This window comes from Schistocerca piceifrons, chromosome 3 (assembly GCF_021461385.2).
Source record: "Schistocerca piceifrons isolate TAMUIC-IGC-003096 chromosome 3, iqSchPice1.1, whole genome shotgun sequence".
NCBI lineage: Eukaryota > Metazoa > Arthropoda > Insecta > Orthoptera > Acrididae > Schistocerca > Schistocerca piceifrons.
Window position 1 is genome coordinate 526,153,516 of NC_060140.1, and position 21,094 is coordinate 526,174,609.

Sequence of the window (21,094 nt, forward strand, 5' to 3'; positions counted from 1 at the left end):
GGTAATGCAGGAGTAGGTTTAATAATGAATAGGAAAATAGGAATGCGGGTAAGCTACTACAAACAGCATAGTGAACACATTATTGTGGCCAAGATAGATACGAAGCCCACGCCTACTACAGTAGTACAAGTTTATATGCCAACTAGCTCTGCAGATGACGAAGAAATTGAAGAAATGTATGATGAAATAAAAGAAATTATTCAGATTGTGAAGGGAGACGAAAATTTAATAGTCATGGGTGACTGGAATTCGAGTGTAGGAAAAGGGAGAGAAGGAAACATAGTAGGTGAATATGGATTGGGGGACAGAAATGAAAGAGGAAGCCGCCTGGTCGAATTTTGCACAGAGCACAACATAATCATAACTAACACTTGGTTTAAGAATCATGAAAGAAGGTTGTATACATGGAAGAACCCTGGAGATACTAAAAGGTTTCAGATAGATTATATAATGGTAAGACAGAGATTTAGGAACCAGGTTTTAAATTGTAAGACATTTCCAGGGGCAGATGTGGACTCTGACCACAATCTATTGGTTATGACCTGTAGATTAAAACTGAAGAAACTGCAAAAAGGTGGGAATTTAAGGAGATGGGACCTGGATAAACTAAAAGAACCAGAGGTTGTACAGAGATTCAGGGAGAGCATAAGGGAGCAATTGACAGGAATGGGGGAAATAAATACAGTAGAAGAAGAATGGGTAGCTTTGAGGGATGAAGTAGTGAAGGCAGCAGAGGATCAAGTAGGTAAAAAGACGAGGGCTAGTAGAAATCCTTGGGTAACAGAAGAAATATTGAATTTAATTGATGAAAGGAGAAAATATAAAAATGCAGTAAGTGAAACAGGCAAAAAGGAATACAAACGTCTCAAAAATGATATCGACAGGAAGTGCAAAATGGCTAAACAGGGTTGGCTAGAGGACAAATGTAAGGATGTAGAGGCCTATCTCACTAGGGGTAAGATAGATACCGCCTACAGGAAAATTAAAGAGACCTTTGGAGATAAGAGAACAACTTGTATGAATATCAAGAGCTCAGATGGAAACCCAGTTCTAAGCAAAGAAGGGAAAGCAGAAAGGTGGAAGGAGTATATAGAGGGTCTATACAAGGGCGATGTACTTGAGGACAATATTATGGAAATGGAAGAGGATGTAGATGAAGATGAAATGGGAGATATGATACTGCGTGAAGAGTTTGACAGAGGACTGAAAGACCTGAGTCGAAACAAGGCCCCCGGAGTAGACAATATTCCATTGGAACTACTGACGGCCGTGGGAGAGCCAGTCCTGACAAAACTCTACCATCTGGTGAGCAAGATGTATGAAACAGGCGAAATACCCTCAGACTTCAAGAAGAATATTATAATTCCAATCCCAAAGAAAGCAGGTGTTGACAGATGTGAAAATTACCGAACGATCAGCTTAATAAGTCACAGCTGCAAAATACTAACACGAATTCTTTACAGACGAATGGAAAAACTAGTAGAAGCCAACCTCGGGGAAGATCAGTTTGGATTCCGTAGAAACACTGGAACACGTGAGGCAATACTGACCTTACGACTTATCTTAGAAGAAAGATTAAGGAAAGGCAAACCTACGTTTCTAGTATTTGTAGACTTAGAGAAAGCTTTTGACAATGTTGACTGGAATACTCTCTTTCAAATTCTAAAGGTGGCAGGGGTAAAATACAGGGAGCGAAAAGCTATTTACAATTTGTACAGAAACCAGATGGCAGTTATAAGAGTCGAGGGACATGAAAGGGAAGCAGTGGTTGGGAAGGGAGTAAGACAGGGTTGTAGCCTCTCCCCGATGTTGTTCAATCTGTATATTGAGCAAGCAGTAAAGGAAACAAAAGAAAAATTCGGAGTAGGTATTAAAATTCATGGAGAAGAAATAAAAACTTTGAGGTTCGCCGATGACATTGTAATTCTGTCAGAGACAGCAAAGGACTTGGAAGAGCAGTTGAATGGAATGGACAGTGTCTTGAAAGGAGGATATAAGATGAACATCAACAAAAGCAAAACAAGGATAATGGAATGTAGTCTAATTAAGTCGGGTGATGCTGAGGGAATTAGATTAGGAAATGAGGCACTTAAAGTAGTAAAGGAGTTTTGCTATTTGGGGAGCAAAATAACTGATGATGGTCGAAGTAGAGAGGATATAAAATGTAGGCTGGCAATGGCAAGGAAAGCGTTTCTGAAGAAGAGAAATTTGTTAACATCCAGTATTGATTTAAGTGTCAGGAAGTCATTTCTGAAAGTATTCGTATGGAGTGTAGCCATGTATGGAAGTGAAACATGGACGATAAATAGTTTGGACAAGAAGAGAATAGAAGCTTTCGAAATGTGGTGCTACAGAAGAATGCTGAAGATTAGATGGGTAGATCACATAACTAATGTGGAAGTATTGAACAGGATTGGGGAGAAGAGAAGTTTGTGGCACAACTTGACCAGAAGAAGGGATCGGTTGGTAGGACATGTTCTGAGGCATCAAGGGATCACCAATTTAGTATTGGAGGGCAGCGTGGAGGGTAAAAATCGTAGAGGGAGACCAAGAGATGAATACACTAAGCAGATTCAGAAGGATGTAGGTTGCAGTAGGTACTGGGAGATGAAAAAGCTTGCACAGGATAGAGTAGCATGGAGAGCTGCATCAAACCAGTCTCAGGACTGAAGACCACAACAACAACAACAACAACATATTTAATTTTATGTCACACAAAAGAGCAAGTTATTAACTAATAGGCAATAAAGAGTTCAGATTTTCTGAAGAGTTCTTGTTCTCTCGATTACAAATCAACCCATCTGCTATTAATTGCGAGATTTTTTTTTAAGAGAGGCAGGCTGTCAAACCAGCTGACTGGGAGCAGGAGAGGCACCACAGGACATTTCAATTTCCACTCTCCTGAAAATAGTTTGGAAGCGCGGTAGGAAAATGCTTTATGAAGAGGTGTGGGACTGCACTTTGGCATATGTAGGACCAAATAATATGTCTTACATTTCCTTGAATACATATGTGGGCCCCTACCACCATGGCACAGCGCGTCACCGGGTTGTGGATAGGGAATACGGACTTCAGATATGAAGGGTAGCTGCGAATACAAAAAATAAGCAGTCGCGGACAGCCGGTGGGGAGCAGGCAATGGTGTGATGAAACATCCCTGTTTCTTCTTCTCTTACTAACAAATCTATTCATCAAGAATCAGCAACATTAAATGGTGTGGGTCCCTTTGAAGTAAAATATTCTGGAGGTAAACTAGGTTCCCATTTGGATCTCTGGGCGGAACCTACTTCGAAGAGATTCAGGATGAAAGGAACTTTCAGGATGGGAACATGGAACATTAAAAGTTTGAACAGGCCAGGAACGTTCCAGACATTATTAGACAAATTAGATAGATACGATGTTGACATTACAGCTATTCAAGAAACTTGGTGGCAGGGGGAGGGTAGTATAAAGAGGGGTACCTATACATTTTTCTATGGAGGTGCGGAAGCTCACAGTTTCGGAACAGGTTTCGCAGTACAGAGAAAAGTGCTTCATGCAATCCGAGATATAAGGTTCATTAGTGACCGACTATCAGTTATAGTGTCGTCCGGCAGGTGGAATAGACTAGCAGTAATTAATGTACACACACCAAATGAGGATGCTGACGAGGTTGTTAAAGACGGCTTTTATGAAGAATTAGATCAACTGTGGGATGAGTTCTCCTCCTACGATACAAAATTAATCATAGGCGATTTTAATTCGAAGGTAGGGAAGGAGGAAGCATTCCGGCTTACAATTGGGAAAGAAAGTTTGCATAACATTTCAAATGATAATGGCACAAGGGTGGTTAATTTTGCTGTTTCAAAAGACATGATTGTTGAGAGCACGTATTTCAAAAGGAAGGACATTCATAAAGCAACTTGGGTCTCTCCGGATGGACACACCCAAAACCAAATTGATCATGTTCTTGTAGATCGGAGATGGCACACTAGTATAGAAAATGTTAGGACTTTCAGGGGAGCAGACTGCGATTCTGATCATTTTCTTGTAGTTGCCAAAGTTCACCAATGGCTATCTACAGCATCATCAAGGTGTCACAATGCAGAACTTGTTAGGTTCGACACTGACGAGCTAAATGATGAAAACTTTAGAAGAAGGTACATGATAGAAATTTCAAATAGGTTTGATGCTCTCAGGACACATGAAGATCAAGACGAGGATGTAAATAAACAGTGGATCACTGTGAGGAATAATATCAAAGAGGCAGCGAAGGTCACAAAGGTACAATTAAGAAGAACAGGAGGAAACCGTGGTTCAATGAGGAATGAGAAGAAATTGGTAGAGGAAAGGACAAAAGCGCGTTTAGATTGGGATGGAATGGGAGACAGAAAACAAGAGGAGTTCTTGAACATGAGAAGGGAAGTTGGTTGTAGGCTATGGGCAAAGAAGAGGGATTATTTGAACAATCAAATTAAAAAAATGGAAATATACAGTAAAACAAAAAACATTAGGGAACTTTACCTAGACATAAATGGGTATAGGAAGGGGTTCAAGGCTAGGACAAATGCACTTTGAGGGAATGCCGGGGGAATATTGACAGACCCCAGTGCTGTATTAAGTAAATGGAGGGCGTATTTTGAGCATCTATTAAATGTACACCAGGAAGCAGGAAATGAGCAGGCGTACTAAATACATACAGCAGAACCCCAGATACCTGAGCCAACGTTAAAGGAAGTAAGAGATGCAATCAACAAATTGAAAAACCATAAAGCACCAGGATCAGATTGCATAACTGCAGAATTAGTTAAAAATGGGGAGCAGAAATTGGCGGAAGTAGTTCACAAACTGATAACTAAAGTATGGAACTCAGAGATGATACCTGAAGGGTGGCACGAGTCAATTCTGATCCCAATTTTTAAGAAGTGACAAAATGGATTGTAGTAATTATAGAGGGATATCGCTATTACCAGTATGTTCCAAAATTTTCTCGAATATTCTGCTAAGCAGGCTTACACCATACGCAGATGAAATTGTGGGGGATTACCAAGCTGGCTTTCAGAGGAACAGATCAACTATAGACCAAATATTCAGCCTGCGTCAAATTTTGGAAAAGAAATGGGAATACAATAAACCAGTTCATAATCTTTTCATAGATTTTTACAAAAGCATATGATTCAGTATTGCAATCAAAATTGTACAGAATTTTTTTGGAACTTGGAATACCAAAGAAGTATGTCAGACTTATAGAAGCGAGTTTGAAAAACATAAAAAGTAGAGTACGCGTGGGGAAATTGGAGTCAGAAGAATTTGTAATGAAGAACGGACTTAAGCAGGGAGATGCCCTGTCTCTGCTACTTTTTAATTTAGTCCTAGAATATATTGTATGAATGGCAGCAGATAATTCAGAGGGTGTGGAGTTAAATGGAAATATTAAGATCTTAGGGTATGCAGATGATCTGAACATCATTAGCGATAGAAAGGAATCTGTAACAGCAAATGCGAATGCGTTAATCAAGGCTAGTGAAGATGTAGGTCTAAGGATAAGTGAAGACGAAACTAAATACCTGGTTACTACTAGAATGCCAACAGCAGTAGATCAGGAAATGTTAAGAGCTGGAGACATTCAGTTTAAAAAATTAAACACATTTAAGTATCTAGGCATGGACATCACTTCGAGAAATGAGATTTAATTTGAACTGAAGAAGAGATTACAGGGCGGGAAATGCATGCTACTTCTCACTGAATAGATTACTTTCATCACAGATTTTGTCTAGGAATTTAAAGATTCGAATTAATAGAGGGAAACATTCCATGCGGGAAAAATATATCTAAAAACAAAGATGATGTGACTTACCAAACGAAAGCGCTGGCACGTCGATAGACATACAAACAAACACAAACATACACACAAAATTCAAGCTTTCACAACAAACTGTTGCCTCATCAGGAAAGAGGGAAGGAGAAGGAAAGACGAAAGGATGTGGGTTTTAAGGGAGAGGGTAAGGAGTCATTCCAATCCCGGGAGTGGAAAGACTTACCTTAGGGGGAAAAAAGGACGGGTATACACTCGCACACACACATATCCATCCACACATATACAGACACAAGCAGACATATTTAAGTGTCTAAAAATATTGCATAGTACTGCACTGTACATCTACAACAACTCCAGAAAATTGTTTTTGCGTGTTCCAAACAAAGAAAAGATGCGTAAAATGTGGTTGAAACAGGCTCGTATATCCCAAATATTTCTTTTCTTTTCTGAAGCACCCCTGTACTAAAGCGAACAAAACAAAACAAAAATTATTCAAATTGGTCAAGCCATTTCTTTGTTTTGGTGAGACTAACACACAACAATTGATTTTTATATATAGGTGGTAATATGTATAACGAAAAAACACTAATTTTGAATTGGGTACCATATTTTTATTGAATTTAATATAACTGTAAGCCATAAACCTATATTTTCTGTCAGTCATCTGAACACAAAACATATTACGCCTAATGAAAAACAATTATAAACTACTAAAATTTTACTTTTCTCGCTTTTCTGTCGGCAAAGTCTCTGATCAGATTAGCAAAGTCCAGGTTTTCTGCAACTTCATTTTCAATGGACAGTGAGGCCAAACTGGTTAGTCTTGTTTGAGACATTGTAGACCGCAAGTACGTTTTTATCAACTTCAGTTTGGAAAAACTGTGTTCGCCGCTTGCGACAGTCACTGGTATTGTTAGCAAAATACGTAACGTTATCCAGATGTTGGGATATAACTCTTGAAGATTATGCTTTTTTATGAAGTTTAAGGCTTCAATAGGCATTGCCTGGCTGTCTTCGAGATAGTGTTGCAGGCCTAAAATTTCGTCACACAGCAAATTTCCATCAATATCTGACTTCATGTTGACAGTTAACTTTTCTTGTAATTTAGAACAGCATTGTATTAGTTCTTCTTTATTTTGATTTTTTTAATGTCAAACAAGAAACTCCACGTCGCAGAAAATTCTTGCATCTGTTCAAATCTTTCTTTCATGGATATGTGCACGGTGTCCAACAGTGCATTGAAAAACTCTACTTTAAACTTCTTTTTTGGGTCAGTTATTTGATCTTCAACAGCCTCTTCACCCGGCCTGCGTTTAATACGTCTTAATTGCATTTGTGGTTTAAATAATGGCTGCATATCAAGATCCGAAGCCAGTTCAGTTGCTGTTACAATAGCTTGTTCGAAACCTGTTTGTCTATATGTTTCCAAATAAGAGCAACATTTGTCAAGGATTCCCATAAACTCGACAAAGTTGATTGTGAGTGACTGACTTGCTTTACTCACAACGTTAATTTGAAACAGAACATCATACCATGTCACGAGAGAATCAATGAAGCTGAAGTCTTTTAATTGTCCTCCTAGTGTTGTCGCTTCGTGTGACACCGCAGCATCGCTTTGTTCAGTAGCATCGGCCAAGGAAACCAAAGCGTCATGCATTTCGCATAATTGATAACGAACTGCTTTGACGCTATCAATTCGAGCTTCCCAGCATGTGTCACTTACATTTTTCAGGGTGTATATCTTCAAATGGTCGGTCAAAATTTTCCATCTATTTACCGATCCAGCAAATAGATTAAACATTTTTTGTAACATTCCGAACAGTGTTACGGATTTTACTGATGATTTTGCCGCATCACACAATACCAAATTATAACTATGGCATCCACATGGCACAAAAAAAGCTATTGGATTTAACTTCTTAATTCTGTTCTGGACGCCTTTATTTTTCCCCTTCATGTTCGCGCCGTTATCGTAGCCCTGTCCTCTGCAGTCATTAATGTTAAGGTCAAGATCACTCAATGTTTTTAAAATGCTTTCTGTGAGGCCTTCACCGATTGTATCATCTATTTGCAGAAATGAGATGAAATGTTCTTTTTCACTTATGCCATCCTCTGTTATGTCGGTGCATCTTAAAGTTATCGAAAGTTGTTCTTTGTGGCATATATCTGGAGTACAGTCAGCTATGATTGCATAATACTTTGAACCCTTTATGCGGGATACGATTGTAGACATAACGTGTGATGCCATGAGTTCTATTAATTCATTTTGTATATTTTTGCCGCAATAATGGTCAGCCAAATCACCATTCAATGCCAGTCTGACGTGCTCTTCCATGATTGGATCAAACTTTGCCAATAACTGTACAAGACCTAAGAATTTTCCATTATTTGGGGTAAATAATTTATCTGATAACCCTCTGAATGCCATATGATTTTCAGCCAAATACAAAGTAATGTGCATCAATCTTTGAAGCTCATTGCTCCATCGTAAACTTTCTTTAGAAATTAGCTTTTGTTCTTCCTTGTCAATAGTTAATCCAGCTTTAAACCTGATTTCAGCTTCAGTCCATTGAGCAAATGCTTTTTTGTGGTTAGGACTATTTTCATGCAGTTTCAGAGCTTCACTTAAATGTTTCCAATTTCTGAAACCCACAGTGGTAGTCAAATTAGTAGTTGACTTTAAATCGAACAGTCGACAACAAAAGCAAAAGACACTGGTTTGATACAGAATAAACTAGCCACCGTCGTCTGATAGTTTCTTCGTTTGATAGTTTTCTTGTGTAATGAGTTGAAGAGAAATGACGCCCATTTTCATCTTTTGGAAAGTTATTTAGACATACTTGTGAGGGTCCATGTATTATAATGCGATCTATATCTCTAGCATTAAGTACTTTTGGCCACGTACCTACATCAGAAACATTGTATTCTTTTATTGCAAGAACGTTGATACTTTCATCGACCACAGATGTCATGTGTTGATTTTGACTTGGAGAAATATCAGAGGATTCATGCAAAGATGTACTGCGCTGGTCAATTTGATCACCTTCAATAGGTGATTGTATATTTTTTGTGTATAATTGCTCACAGTCTGAAGAAATATTTGCTGATACATGGACTTTTGATTCAATATCTGAAGTATTTGCCTTAGAATTTCCTTTAAGGTACTTATAAATATTCATGTGCTTTTTAGTTTCTTCAAGAACTTTTTCTTTTTCAGCTTTTCTTTTCAGATTTTCTGAACTAGAAAGCTTTTTTTTAATCATTTCCTTCTCTTCTGGCATGATTTAATAATTTGACAAATTATTGCTTGGACACTGCTCTATTTCGCGACCACAATATTCGATCTATAACAAATAAAGAAATTCACCTATCAGTAGACGTAACTAGAAAAAAACCTGAACTGAAAGATAAAAATGTTTTTCGCACCTACCAGAAAATTTAAATATTGACACAGTCACGACACTCGTTTCACTCACAATTATTCAGCCACGAAAACATGACCGCTGCCTCCGACTCTTACTGACAATTACTGACATGCGGGTGCAAATCGTAGCGCTGCCAAAATATGCAGTCTAACAAACATTGTGTGGCGCTGTATTATTTCAATAAGTTAGGGGAGACTTCTCTATGAATGCAGTGCACGCATTGCATGATCTATTAATTAATGTACATGAGTCATTAAGTCACAAATATTCGATATAAATACATTCGTATTAATTAAATCATAATGTAATGTATATTTCACAGTCTGTATTTTCTTTTATTTGGAGCGACCGGTAGTTTCTGTTGTAAACGCGAGATGGTGCGGCTGCATGGGCTCTTCCTTGTTGCAGTTCTGGAAACAAATAAGAGAGGCGCTTTGGTAGAGCCCGTGCTAGCCCGCATCAAACATGGATGGTTGCAGACAATACGAAGATTGCATTCAGCATGATTTCTCTTCTGCTACCCTGAATTCATCGCGCATTCGTGAGATTAGCGACGTATGTTGAATGAGACTGAATAATATTTTAGTTTCGCGAAATGGGTGATTGTAAATTGTAATTTTTTTTTTTACATGCGTTCAGCACGTGGCGCCCCTTGGGCCCCGGCGCCCTGGGCGACCGCCCGAGTCGCCCTCCCTAAAGCCGGCGCTGATCTGCGCTCTCTGGCAAATGCCAAAACAAACCTATTTCTAACAGGTTGCAGGAAAATATTGTGAATAGTGGTTTGAAAAGCATTACTTTCAATGTAAATATCCTTTTACGTAAGTTGAACTATGTGCAAGAATGTACCATGAATTTATTAAATCACAGAGCGTTTGACTCTCATTTAAAAATCAACTCTTTGATGACAAACCAGTTAGAAGAATTTCAAACCCTGAAGATCAGACATTTATGTCATTATTAAAAATTTTACTGGCACATTTGTGTGATGTATCTTAAAGTGTAACATGTGCAAAAAAGATCAACAGTATATGCGAAAGCTTAGCTTCTCTTGCAGCTTGAAAACAATATTATATGTGAAAGCCTTGCTTTTCTTGTAGCAACACTATGCATATTAATTTAAACTATCAACTTTCCCTGTTTGTGTGTTCGTACTACTGTCCTATGCTCTGAATATCCACTGTCATCAGCTGGCAAGATCACGTGACATGAGCTACGAACGGCTTACAAAAGCACATCAAAATCTCGATTTCAATGATTCGGAAAGTAACATGCGGTGTTTGGTGGAATTGCAATGTATACTTTTGTAATATGAAAATACGCAGTGTACATGTTGCTGCACATCAAAGATATTTCCAAAACATGTCTTTTTCCCTGAGTTTCATTTTCTAATGTGCCAAGAAATTGTACGCCCATGTGTAAAACCATAACCATTCAAATGATTGATAAGGGAAAATATACTGTCACCCAGGAGAAAGTGTATTTTTAACCAGGAAATCCGGGAAAAATCCAGGAATTTTTTTTCCTTGTCTACGTATACACCTTGTTAATGAATGTTGTCCCACCTCAAAGAGGTTTTATCTGTTCCTGTATTGATGAAGATGCAGTAAAGGTGACTTCACTAGCCCTAAAGAGATTTAATCAGTAGGCTAAGAAACCGAGATAATTTTTCTAGGTAAAATATTTAACCCTTGGATGCATTAGTAGCTGGACTTGCGAAAAATGCATGAGAGGGGTATATTAGACCCTGGCCTTAAAACTGATACAAAAAGTTAGAAGTAAAACAGTACTCTCGGATTCTGATGGCTTTGGTGACAGAATGGATTGGAAAGTGTTTATTTAGATGTTGCAACCTGTATTTTAGGATGATATGAAATACAGTATCTTAAATTACATTATAATTTTCCTGATATTAAAGAACAAACTTCCATTTTTACTGTGTCCACACTCAGATTCTTTACAAATATTTACACTGTATAGCACACTCGAACTTTACGAATACTTCCACTAAGGTTTTTGCAAATATTTTTTGTGCACTGTATAGACTGTCTTTTCACCACTTTCTCTATCTAAATATTTTTTGTAGGAGAAATACTAAATATATTTTCAGGAGCCTCTAAAAGGGACGTGCTGTTCATCTATAATTAATGTTAAGATGCATCCTTTGCAGCAGTTTTCTGTGAACAGCTTCCAAACATAACAAAACTGTGCTAAGTCATCACCCTACCTCCTGGTGTTTCCGTCCACTTGTAAACATATGTTAAGGCTCTTATTATATCTTCAGATTTGTTAATTGAGATGTGGCTAGATAATGAGGTTGGTAAAGTTAAAGTGAAATAACTCTGATTGACATGTCCCAGTTTCCACTTACACTTGCTTTAATCAAAGAGTCCAAAAATGGGTTCATTTCATAGAGGTAACATTGTACCGGTTTTTTCTTTTTACTAGCAGTATGAGTATCTTCTAAATAGTGCAATGCATCATCTCCTGTAACCTTATTTGTGAGATAATATAATCCCATTCTTACTTGTACTGCAGCTGGGTGTCCAGCCATGTGCAATCTTTTATGTAACATGACATTTCAACAGTATAACTTTCCATCGTCTTCAGGTGATACCTGTAGAATGAGTATCTTTGTATTTGCTTCATCATGCCTTCTTTTATAAAGGAGGCACAGTGTAGTGAAGACATTCACTCTTTAGGTATCACCTGCAGGTAATGACTTGATAGGCTATTGTTAACATGATGTTACATGGATGAGTGCACCTGGCTGGACACCTGAGAGCAATAAAAATATTGCCAGGAAATCTTAAGATCACAAATCCCATGCTTCCTTAGAAGAGACAATTGCAGTACCTCTTACTGTCTTATGTATATATGGGTCCACACAAGCTGCAAATTTCTTCAAGGAAGTCATTGCATAGGTTGCTTTTATTTTTTAAACAAACACTTTATTTCATGATTTTTTTGCTATTAGATAATTTTGCCCATTTCGGTATTTTCAAGCTACACAGAAGTGAATCCCGCCTGTAAAATGATAAAATGCAACCATTATGCAGTATTCAGTGGTACAATTATTTCCTCAGATGATAAAGTGATTGAAGAAATTTATGGGGAGATAAAATAAATTATTCAGATAGTTAACGGAGACAGAAACTTAATTGTGATGGGGGACTGTAATTTAATAATAGGAAAAGGAAGAGAAGGAAAAATAATAGGTGAATATGGACTGGGAGAAAGTAATGGAAAAGGTAACTGCTTGGTAGAATTCCGCACAGAGCATAATTTGATAATCACTAACACTTGATATAAGAACCACGAAAGAAGGTTGTATATGTGGAAGAGACCTGGGACACCAGAAGCTTTCAATTTGATTATACACGGTAAAAAAGAGATTTTGGAACCAGATTTTAAATTTTAAGTCATTTCCAGGTATAGATGTGGACTCTTATCACAATGTATTTGTTATGAACCCTACATTAAAACTGAAGAGATTGCAGAAAAAGGTAGGAAATTAAGGAGATGGGACCTGGATAAGTTGAAAGAACCTGAGGTTGTTGAGAGTTTCGGATGGAACACTAGACAATGATTGACAACAACAGGGGGAAGGAATATAGTAGATGACAAATGGGCAGCTTTGAGAGATGAAATTTTGAAGGCAGCAGCGGATCAAAAAGGGAAAAAACAAGAGCTAGTAGAAATCCTTGTATATCACAGGACTGGTTAAAGAAGAAAATACTAAAATGCAACAAATGGAGCAGACAAATGTGTGAAAAATGAGACTAATGAGAAGAGCAAAATGGTGAAGCAGTAATGGCTAGAGAAAATGATGAAATGTAAGGATATAGAAGCATATATCACTACAAACTGAACAATAGAAACTCCAATTAGGGATATCAACAATGTAGGAAAAGACAGATTGCTACTTACCATAAAGGAGACATGTCAAGTTGCAGATGGGCACAATGAAAAGACACTCATATTTAGTTTTTGGCCACAGCCTTCATCAGTAGCCAACAGGCACAGCATCAGGAGGTTGTGGAGCAGGAAGGTGGGAGTAAAAGAAACAAGAAAGGAGAGGAGCAGGTAAATATGGGCAGATGCATTGGCAGAGGGCTGCCTATAAACAGGGTGGAAGACAAGAATGGGGTGGAGATGGTAGGACAGAGGGGGTGGAAATTGTTGTGTGGAGGGTGTGGGGACAATACATTACTGTAGGTTGAGGCTGGGATGATTATGGGAGCAGAGAATGTGTTGTAAGGATATCTTCCATCTGCACAATTCAGAAAATCTGGTGGAATAGTTTTGTCATGGTCGGTTCTTCTAATGACAGTAGTTCTGATGGATGGCAACTTAGATGTTTCAGTATCTTGTCAAACTGTTCTCACATATCGTATCTCTGATCTCATCTTCATCTATGTCCTCTTCCCTCTCTATGATATTGACTTGAAGTTCATTTCCCTTGTATAAATGGTTCAAATGGCTCTGAGCACTATGGGACTCAACATCTTAGGTCATAAGTCCCCTAGAACTTAGAACTACTTAAACCTAACTAACCTAAGGACATCACACACACCCATGCCTGAGGCAGGATTCGAACCTGCGACCGTAGCAGTCCCGCGGTTCCGGACTGCAGCGCCAGAACCACACGGCCACCGCGGCCGGCTCCCTTGTATAGCACCTCTATATACTCTTTGCTCCTTTCAGCTTTCCCTTCTTTGCTTATTACTGGTTTTTATCATTTGATTTTAATATAGCTGTTTCTCTTTCCTCCAAAGGTCTCTCTAATTTTCCTACAGGCAGTGCTTACAGTACCTTTCCCCTAAAGAAGACACGTCAAGATGCAGACAGGCATGATTAAAAGACACTCACTCACAGCTTTTGGCCACAGCCTTTGTCAGTAAGGACACACACACACACACACACACACACACACACACACACACACACACAAGCAAGCATGCCTCACGCTACATGACCGTCAACTCCAGCATCTCCGGCAGAATGCAACATCACATGGAATGCAAGCAGCAATCTGGAGGGAGTGGGGAAGGGGAAGAGATAGTAGTGTACAAGTGGGGAGAGAGACGAACTTTGACTGGTGGCATGTGCAGGGACTAGACTGCCAACAGGCCCAGCTTCAGGAGGTTGTGGGGCAGGGAGATAGGGAAAAAAGGAACAAAAAATGACAGGAATGGGGAAAGACAGGCAGATGTGTTGGCAGAAGCCTGCAAATAAATAGGATTGGAGACGAGAATGGGGAGGAGCTGACAGGACAGTGGGGGTGGAAACTGTTGGGTGGAGGGAGTGGGGCAGTATGTTACTGTAGGTTGAGGCCGGGATAATTATGAGAGTGGAGAATGTGTTGTAAGGATAACTCCCATCTGTGTAGTTCAGAAAACCTGGTGGTGTATGGAAGAATCCAGATGGCTCGGTTAGTGAAGCAGCCATTGAAATTAATATGTTCAGCTGCATGTTGTGTCACAGGGTGGTCTACTTTGCTCTTGGACAAAATTTGGGAGTGGCCATTAATCCTGGTGGACAGGTGGTTGGTAGTTATACCAACATAAAAATCTGTGCAGTGATTGCAGCAGAGCTTGTAAATGACATGGCTGCTTTCACAGGTGGCCTGGCCCTTGACGGGGTAGCATAAACCCATGACAGGACTGGTATATGAAGTGCTAGGTGGGTGGATTGGGCAGGTTTTGCAGCTGGGTGTTCCACAGGGATATGGTCCTTGTTGCAGGGGATTGGGATTTGGAGTGGCATAAGGACAGACTAGGATGTTGGGGATGTAATGGTACTTCCCTTTAGGAGAGGTGAGAAGTAACTTGGGTAGGATGTCCCTCATTTCAGGGCACAATGGTAGATAATCAAGACCCTGGCAAAGGATGTGGTTCAGTTGTTTTAGTCCAAGGTGGTACAGGGTGACAGAAGAGACATTCCTTTGTGGTTGGTTTTTGGGGGTGGTGGGAGGATTGGGGTTATGAGAAGCAATGGCACAGGATATCTATTTGCAGACTAGGTCTGGGGGCTAGTGCCTGTCTGTGAAGGCCTTGGTGAGACCCTCACCATACAGAGCAAGTTAGTTTTTGTCACTGCTTATATGCCGTCCCCAGGTAACTGAATATGACACACTTGATTTCAATGGCTGCTTCACTACCTGAGCCATCTGTATCCTTCCCTACACCACCAGTTTTTCTGAACTGCACAGATGGGAGTTATCCTTACAACACATTCTCCACTCCCATAATTATCCTGGCCTCAACCTACGATAACATACTGCCCCACTCCCTCCACCCAACAGTTTCCACCTAAACTGTCCTGTCATCCCCTCCCAATACTCATCTCCCATCCTGTTTATTTGCAGGCTTCTGCCAACACATCTGCCCGTCTTTCCCCACTCCTGTCGTTTTTTGTTCCTTTTTTCCCCATCTCCCTGCCCCACAACCCCCTGAAGCTGGGCCTGTTGGCAGTCTAGTCCCTGCACACACCACCAGTCAACATTTGTCTTTCTCCCCACTTGTACACTACTATCACTTCCCCTTCCCCACCCTCTCCAGATTGCTGCTTGCATCCCACGTGATGTTGCATTCTGGCCAGAGATGCTTGGTGGTCATGTAGCGTGAGGCATGCCTGCTTTTTTTTGTGTGTGTGTGTGTGTGTGTGTGTGTGTGTGTGTGTGTGTGTGTGTGTGTGTATGTTCTTACTGACAAAGGCTGCGGCCGAAAGCTGTGAGTGAGTGTCTTTTATTCGTGCCTGTCTGCAACTTGACATGTCTTCTTTAGGGAAAAGGTACTGTAGGTACCGCCTGTAGGCAAATTAAAGAGGCTTTTGGAGAAAAGAGAAACAGCCATATGAAAATCAAATGATAAAAACCAGTAATAAGCAAAGAAGGGAAAGCTGAAAGGAGCAAAGAGTATATAGAGGTGCTATACAAGGGAAATGAACTTCAAGTCAATATCATAGAGAGGGAAGAGGACATAGATGAAGATGAGATCAGAGATACGATATGTGAGAAGAGTTTGACAAGACACTGAAAGATCTAAGTTGCCATCCACCAGAACTACTGTCATTGGAAGAACCAGCCATGACAAAACTATTCCACCCAGTTGCAAAGAAAGTAGGTGCTGACATGTGTGAATATTACTAAACTACCTGTTTAATAAGTCATGTTTGCAAAATACCAACTTGAATTCTTTACAGAAGAACTGAAAAATTGGCAGAAGGTGCCCTCAAAGAAGATTAGTTTGTGTTCTGGAGAAATGTAGGAACGTGCGAGGCAATACTGACCCTACAACTTATCTTAGGAGATAGGTTGAAGAAAGGCAAACCTATATTTGTGGCTTTTGTAGATGTGAAAAAACTTTGTGGCAATGCCTACTGAAATACACTATTTGAAATTCTGCAGGTAGCAAGTGTAAAATATAGGGAGCAAAAGAGTGTGCACAAACCAGACTGCAGTGGAAACAGTAACTGGGCATGAAAGGGAAGCAGTAGTTGAGAAGGGAGTGAGCGTTGTATCATGGAAACCAAAGAAAAATTCGTGGTGAGGATTAAAGTTAAGGGACAAGATATAAAAACTTTGGGGTTTGACAATGACATTGTAATTCTATCAGACACAGTAACGGACTGAGAAGAGCAGTTGAACCGAGTACACAGTATCTTCAAACATCAACGAAAGAAAAACAAATATAATGGAATGTAGTCAGGTTAAATCAGGTGGTGTAGATGGAATTTAATTAGGAAATAAGACGTTAAAAGTATTAAATGGGTTTTGCTATTTGGGCAACAAAATTATGGATGTTGGTCAACGTAGAAAGGATGTGAAGTGTAGACTGGCAGTGGCAAGAAAGTTGTTTCTGAATAAGAGGAATATGTTAACACTGAATATAGCTTTAAGTGTTAGCAAGTGAAATGTGGACAATAAAAAGTTTAGACAAGATGAGAATAGAGGCTTTTGAAATGTGGTGCTACAAAAGAATGCTAATAATTATATACGTAATTGTGTAACTAATGAGGAGGTACTGAATAAAATTGGGAAGACAAGAAATTTGTGGCACAACCTGAATAGAAGAAGGGATGGGTTGATAGGAGGGAAGTGTGTGTGTGTGTGTGGGAGGGAGGGGAGTGGGAGGGAGGGGGGAAGGGGGGAGGTAAAAACTGTAATATGAATACAATAAGCAGATTGATCAGGATGAAAGTTGTAGTAATTATTCAGAGATGAAAAGGCTTGCACAGGACAGTGCAGCAAGGAGAGCTGCATCAAACCAGTCTTTAGACTGAAGACCACAATAACAACAACAAATGTAATCATTATATTTGGAGGAATTTTATATTATTTGCATTGCTTTCATTCTCCCAAAACATAATTCCACCTTACAACAGATTCAAAGTTACAATGGCAGACTATCTGTCATGTGTCTGTAAGAGTAAAGGAGGCCACTCAGCCGCCCGGTGTGGCCGAGCGGTTCTAGGCACTACAGTCTGGAACCACACGACCGCTACGGTCGCAGGTTCGAATCCTGCCTCAGGCATGAATGTGTGTGCTGTCCTTAGGTTAGTTAGGTTTAAGTAGTTCTAAGTTCTAGTGGACTGATGACCTCAGAAGTTGAGTCCCATAGTGCTCAGAACCATTTTTGAGTCCACTCACATTATAGGAGAAGGATTGAGTCAACACAAGCACATGCAAAAGACAATGAAAACTTGTTTTCATTCTGTGTGTGTCTGTCATCTACTCAGTGCTTCTGCTTTTCAGTGAGTGGTCACATTTACTCCTAAATTATTTACATTCTACCAAAAGTTTCTGACTATAGGTGTCCATATGAGATGCACTGAACAGTAATATTGCTGCAAATGGAAGCCTTTTTAATTTGTTTGCCATGTAACATGTGTGTGTCTGTGTATATATAAAAACAAAGATGATGTGAATTACCAAACGAAAGTGCTGGCATGTTGATAGACACACAAACAAACACAAACATACACACAAAATTCAAAGTTACAATGGCAGACTATCTGTCATGTGTTTATAAGCAATGTCTGCTTGTGTCTGTGTATGTGCGGATGGATATGTGTGTGTGTGCGAGTGTGTACCTGTCCTTTTTCCCCCCTAAGGTAAGTCTTTCCGCTCCTGGGATTGGAATGACTCCTTACCGCCTCCTTTAAAAACCACATCCTTTCGTCTTTCCCTCTCCTTCCCTCTTTCCTGATGAAGCAACCGTTGGTTGCGAAAGCATGAATTTTGTGTGTATGTTTGTGTTTGTTTGTGTGTCTATCAACATGCCAGCACTTTCGTTTGGTAAGTCACATCATCTTTGTTTTTAGATATATTTTTCCCACGTGGAAAGAGAGAGAGAGAGAGAGAGAGAGAGAGAGAGAGAGAGAGAGAGAGAGAGTAAGAGTAAGTTAGCTATCTATCAAGAAACTTAGCAAGCAAATGCCTATTTGCTGTTCAACATCTCTTCTATTCAGTGAAATGAATCCATTTTCATACAGATGTATATAGTATATAATACAGTTATTCAGAATACTCTCATAGTAGTTAAATATACTGTAGCAGTTTAACAAAAGCTTAATATTGTGAAAGAAGAGCAGCAGATTTGTAGATGTAGTGACTCTTAAATTAATTCAAAATGATAATATGCAACCTTTTTTGATGAAATAATTTTTTTAGTAAGCACATTTTGCAAATATCTGTAGCTCATCTCGAATAACAGTTTTTCATTAAATTGACAGATGCAGTTAATCATAGTTTCATTTGTGTGTTGATTTTTGTTGTGACTCAGTCCAAATCCCTAAGGTTCTTCCTCATGGTATGCTCTATAGATTATGATGTGCAAATGAGTACACATCAGAGTTGCTTAAGTCCATACTTTCATGGCAGTGTGCAGTGAGAACTCATATACTAGATGCTGTCAAAAAGAAATAATAACAATGTATTTTGAATGTCTGAAGTCGTAGTAGTGTATATATATAAACCTAATGTTACATGTTTGCAGACCATCCAATACTGCAGATTTTGGAGACAAGAACTGTGGACAAAATGGCCCAGGATTTTGTTAAGAAACAAAAACCTCGTATAAGTACATAATACATTACATGTACTAATTTTGAAATGTGTACATATAAGATGATATGATTAATATGGTACTTACATCAAAAGGAAAACTGTTATGTCCCATGCATCATGTGAGAGCTGTCCTATTTGAAGGAACTAGTGCAGAACAGGCAGTTCAGGAATTGCTGATCATGAGAAACAGCTTTTAAATAATATTACCAAAGCACAATAAGTGTAGGATTTTTAAATTGTGTTATAAGTGATATAAAAACAAGTTTTGCTGTCTCAACCTCAATCAAGGTCAGTAATGTCCACTTTTTGTGTACTGTATAGTGAATTTATGGAAAATGAACTAACTGTATAAATTGTTACAAGAAATTCCATGTGCCAGTCTTGCAGTGCATAATACTACAAGAAAACATCTGTGTAAAGATGTTGCAGTGTGTGTTTAAAATCAGTGCTATTAAAGGACCAGATACTAAATCAATGTAATATCAATTTTGCTTAATTCATCTTGCATTGATGTTGACACAGTAATGGTTTTGGTTATATCTTTTTGCTGAGTAACAGACGACAGTGGCACATCCTAGGTGTAATTTGTCTGTATTCTATTCCAGTAACTGGACAATAACATATTATTATTACTATCATCTTTCTGCAGTGTTGATTTATGGAGCAATGTTTCTATAGCTATTTAAGGTGACATATGTGAACTGTTTACTTAGGTGTTTGATCTTCGATCATTCTGTTGTGATATATGGTATTGCTTGCATCTGTAAAGTGAATTTGAAGGAGTGATGAATACTATTCAGTTCATGCGAAATCTCATTTTATAGTTTCTGATGGCCAGTTTTCTAGTACTGTGATATGAAAGACAGTAAATCTACATGCATATGAAAGTTGGAGTCTGTGGCACCATCAAAGACTTAACTGAAAATGTAAAGACAATCTTCTTCAGAGATAAGCAGCAACCAGCTGTCTTTTAACTCATATTTTTTTATGTTTGAACTTGTCCTCTGAATTCTAAGAAAATGAATATTTTATAATGTAATAAAAATAAAAATATAGTATGCTCTACTAATCTTTAATAAGAATAACTTCTGGAGTCAATGTGGATTTTATATTACCTGTTACACTACAACTTTCAGCATAGTCTATATGAAACATAACAGTTGTGCTGTTAAGTATTTCAACATATTTATTTAACTGGAGAGCAGGAAATCTTCCTCATCGCTTATAACTGACGTGTGAATCTGCTCAAGCTCTCAGCTTTCTGTTTATTTATTTAATTAATTATTTATTGCCTAAGGATGATTCCATAACAGAGATGTCCATAATGACCAAAATTCAAACAGTAAATGCTGTTTGGTAATTTAAAATAAATAAAAACTTTTGTCAGATTTTGTTTGTTGTTTATGCAGGCAGAGGTTGGAATTCTACCGCATGTGAAAAGTCCATTGCACAAAATAAGTCTAGCAACTCTCCATTCATCTGGAAACAGCACCGATGTATTATTTTATTGGAGTTTCCTCTTTTTGCTTTCCAATAAGACACGAAGAGCTCTTAAGTAAATTAAATACAAGATTTAACAAGTTAAGGCTTCAAACTTTAGTTTTGGTAGATAAGTTCAGCTGATAGTGAGGTTCATTAAGCAGCATGCCATTCCATTAATTAATTTTTTGTTGTGCTGCTTATATTCAACCCCCCCCCCCCCCCCCCCCACACACACACACACACATAAATTTAACAAACAGATGAAAGTGAAGTATAGAATATTGGGACACAGAAAGGTAAATAACAAACAAGGAAACACAG

At 38.8% G+C, this 21,094-nt stretch overlaps 1 protein-coding gene across 1 annotated transcript in view; it reads left to right on the plus strand.

Moving 5' to 3' along the window:
* The window catches only part of LOC124788796 (BAI1-associated protein 3), a gene marked incomplete at its 5' end in the record, with an annotated part of 518,896 nt that extends 498,162 nt beyond the window's left edge, over window positions 1-20,734 (plus strand). The window contains one exon of the mRNA XM_047256078.1: window positions 19,221-20,734. Coding sequence (XP_047112034.1) covers window positions 19,221-19,312 — 92 coding nt within the window. The remainder of the gene's footprint in view (window positions 1-19,220) is intronic.
* Between the last annotated feature and the right edge of the window lie 360 nt (window positions 20,735-21,094).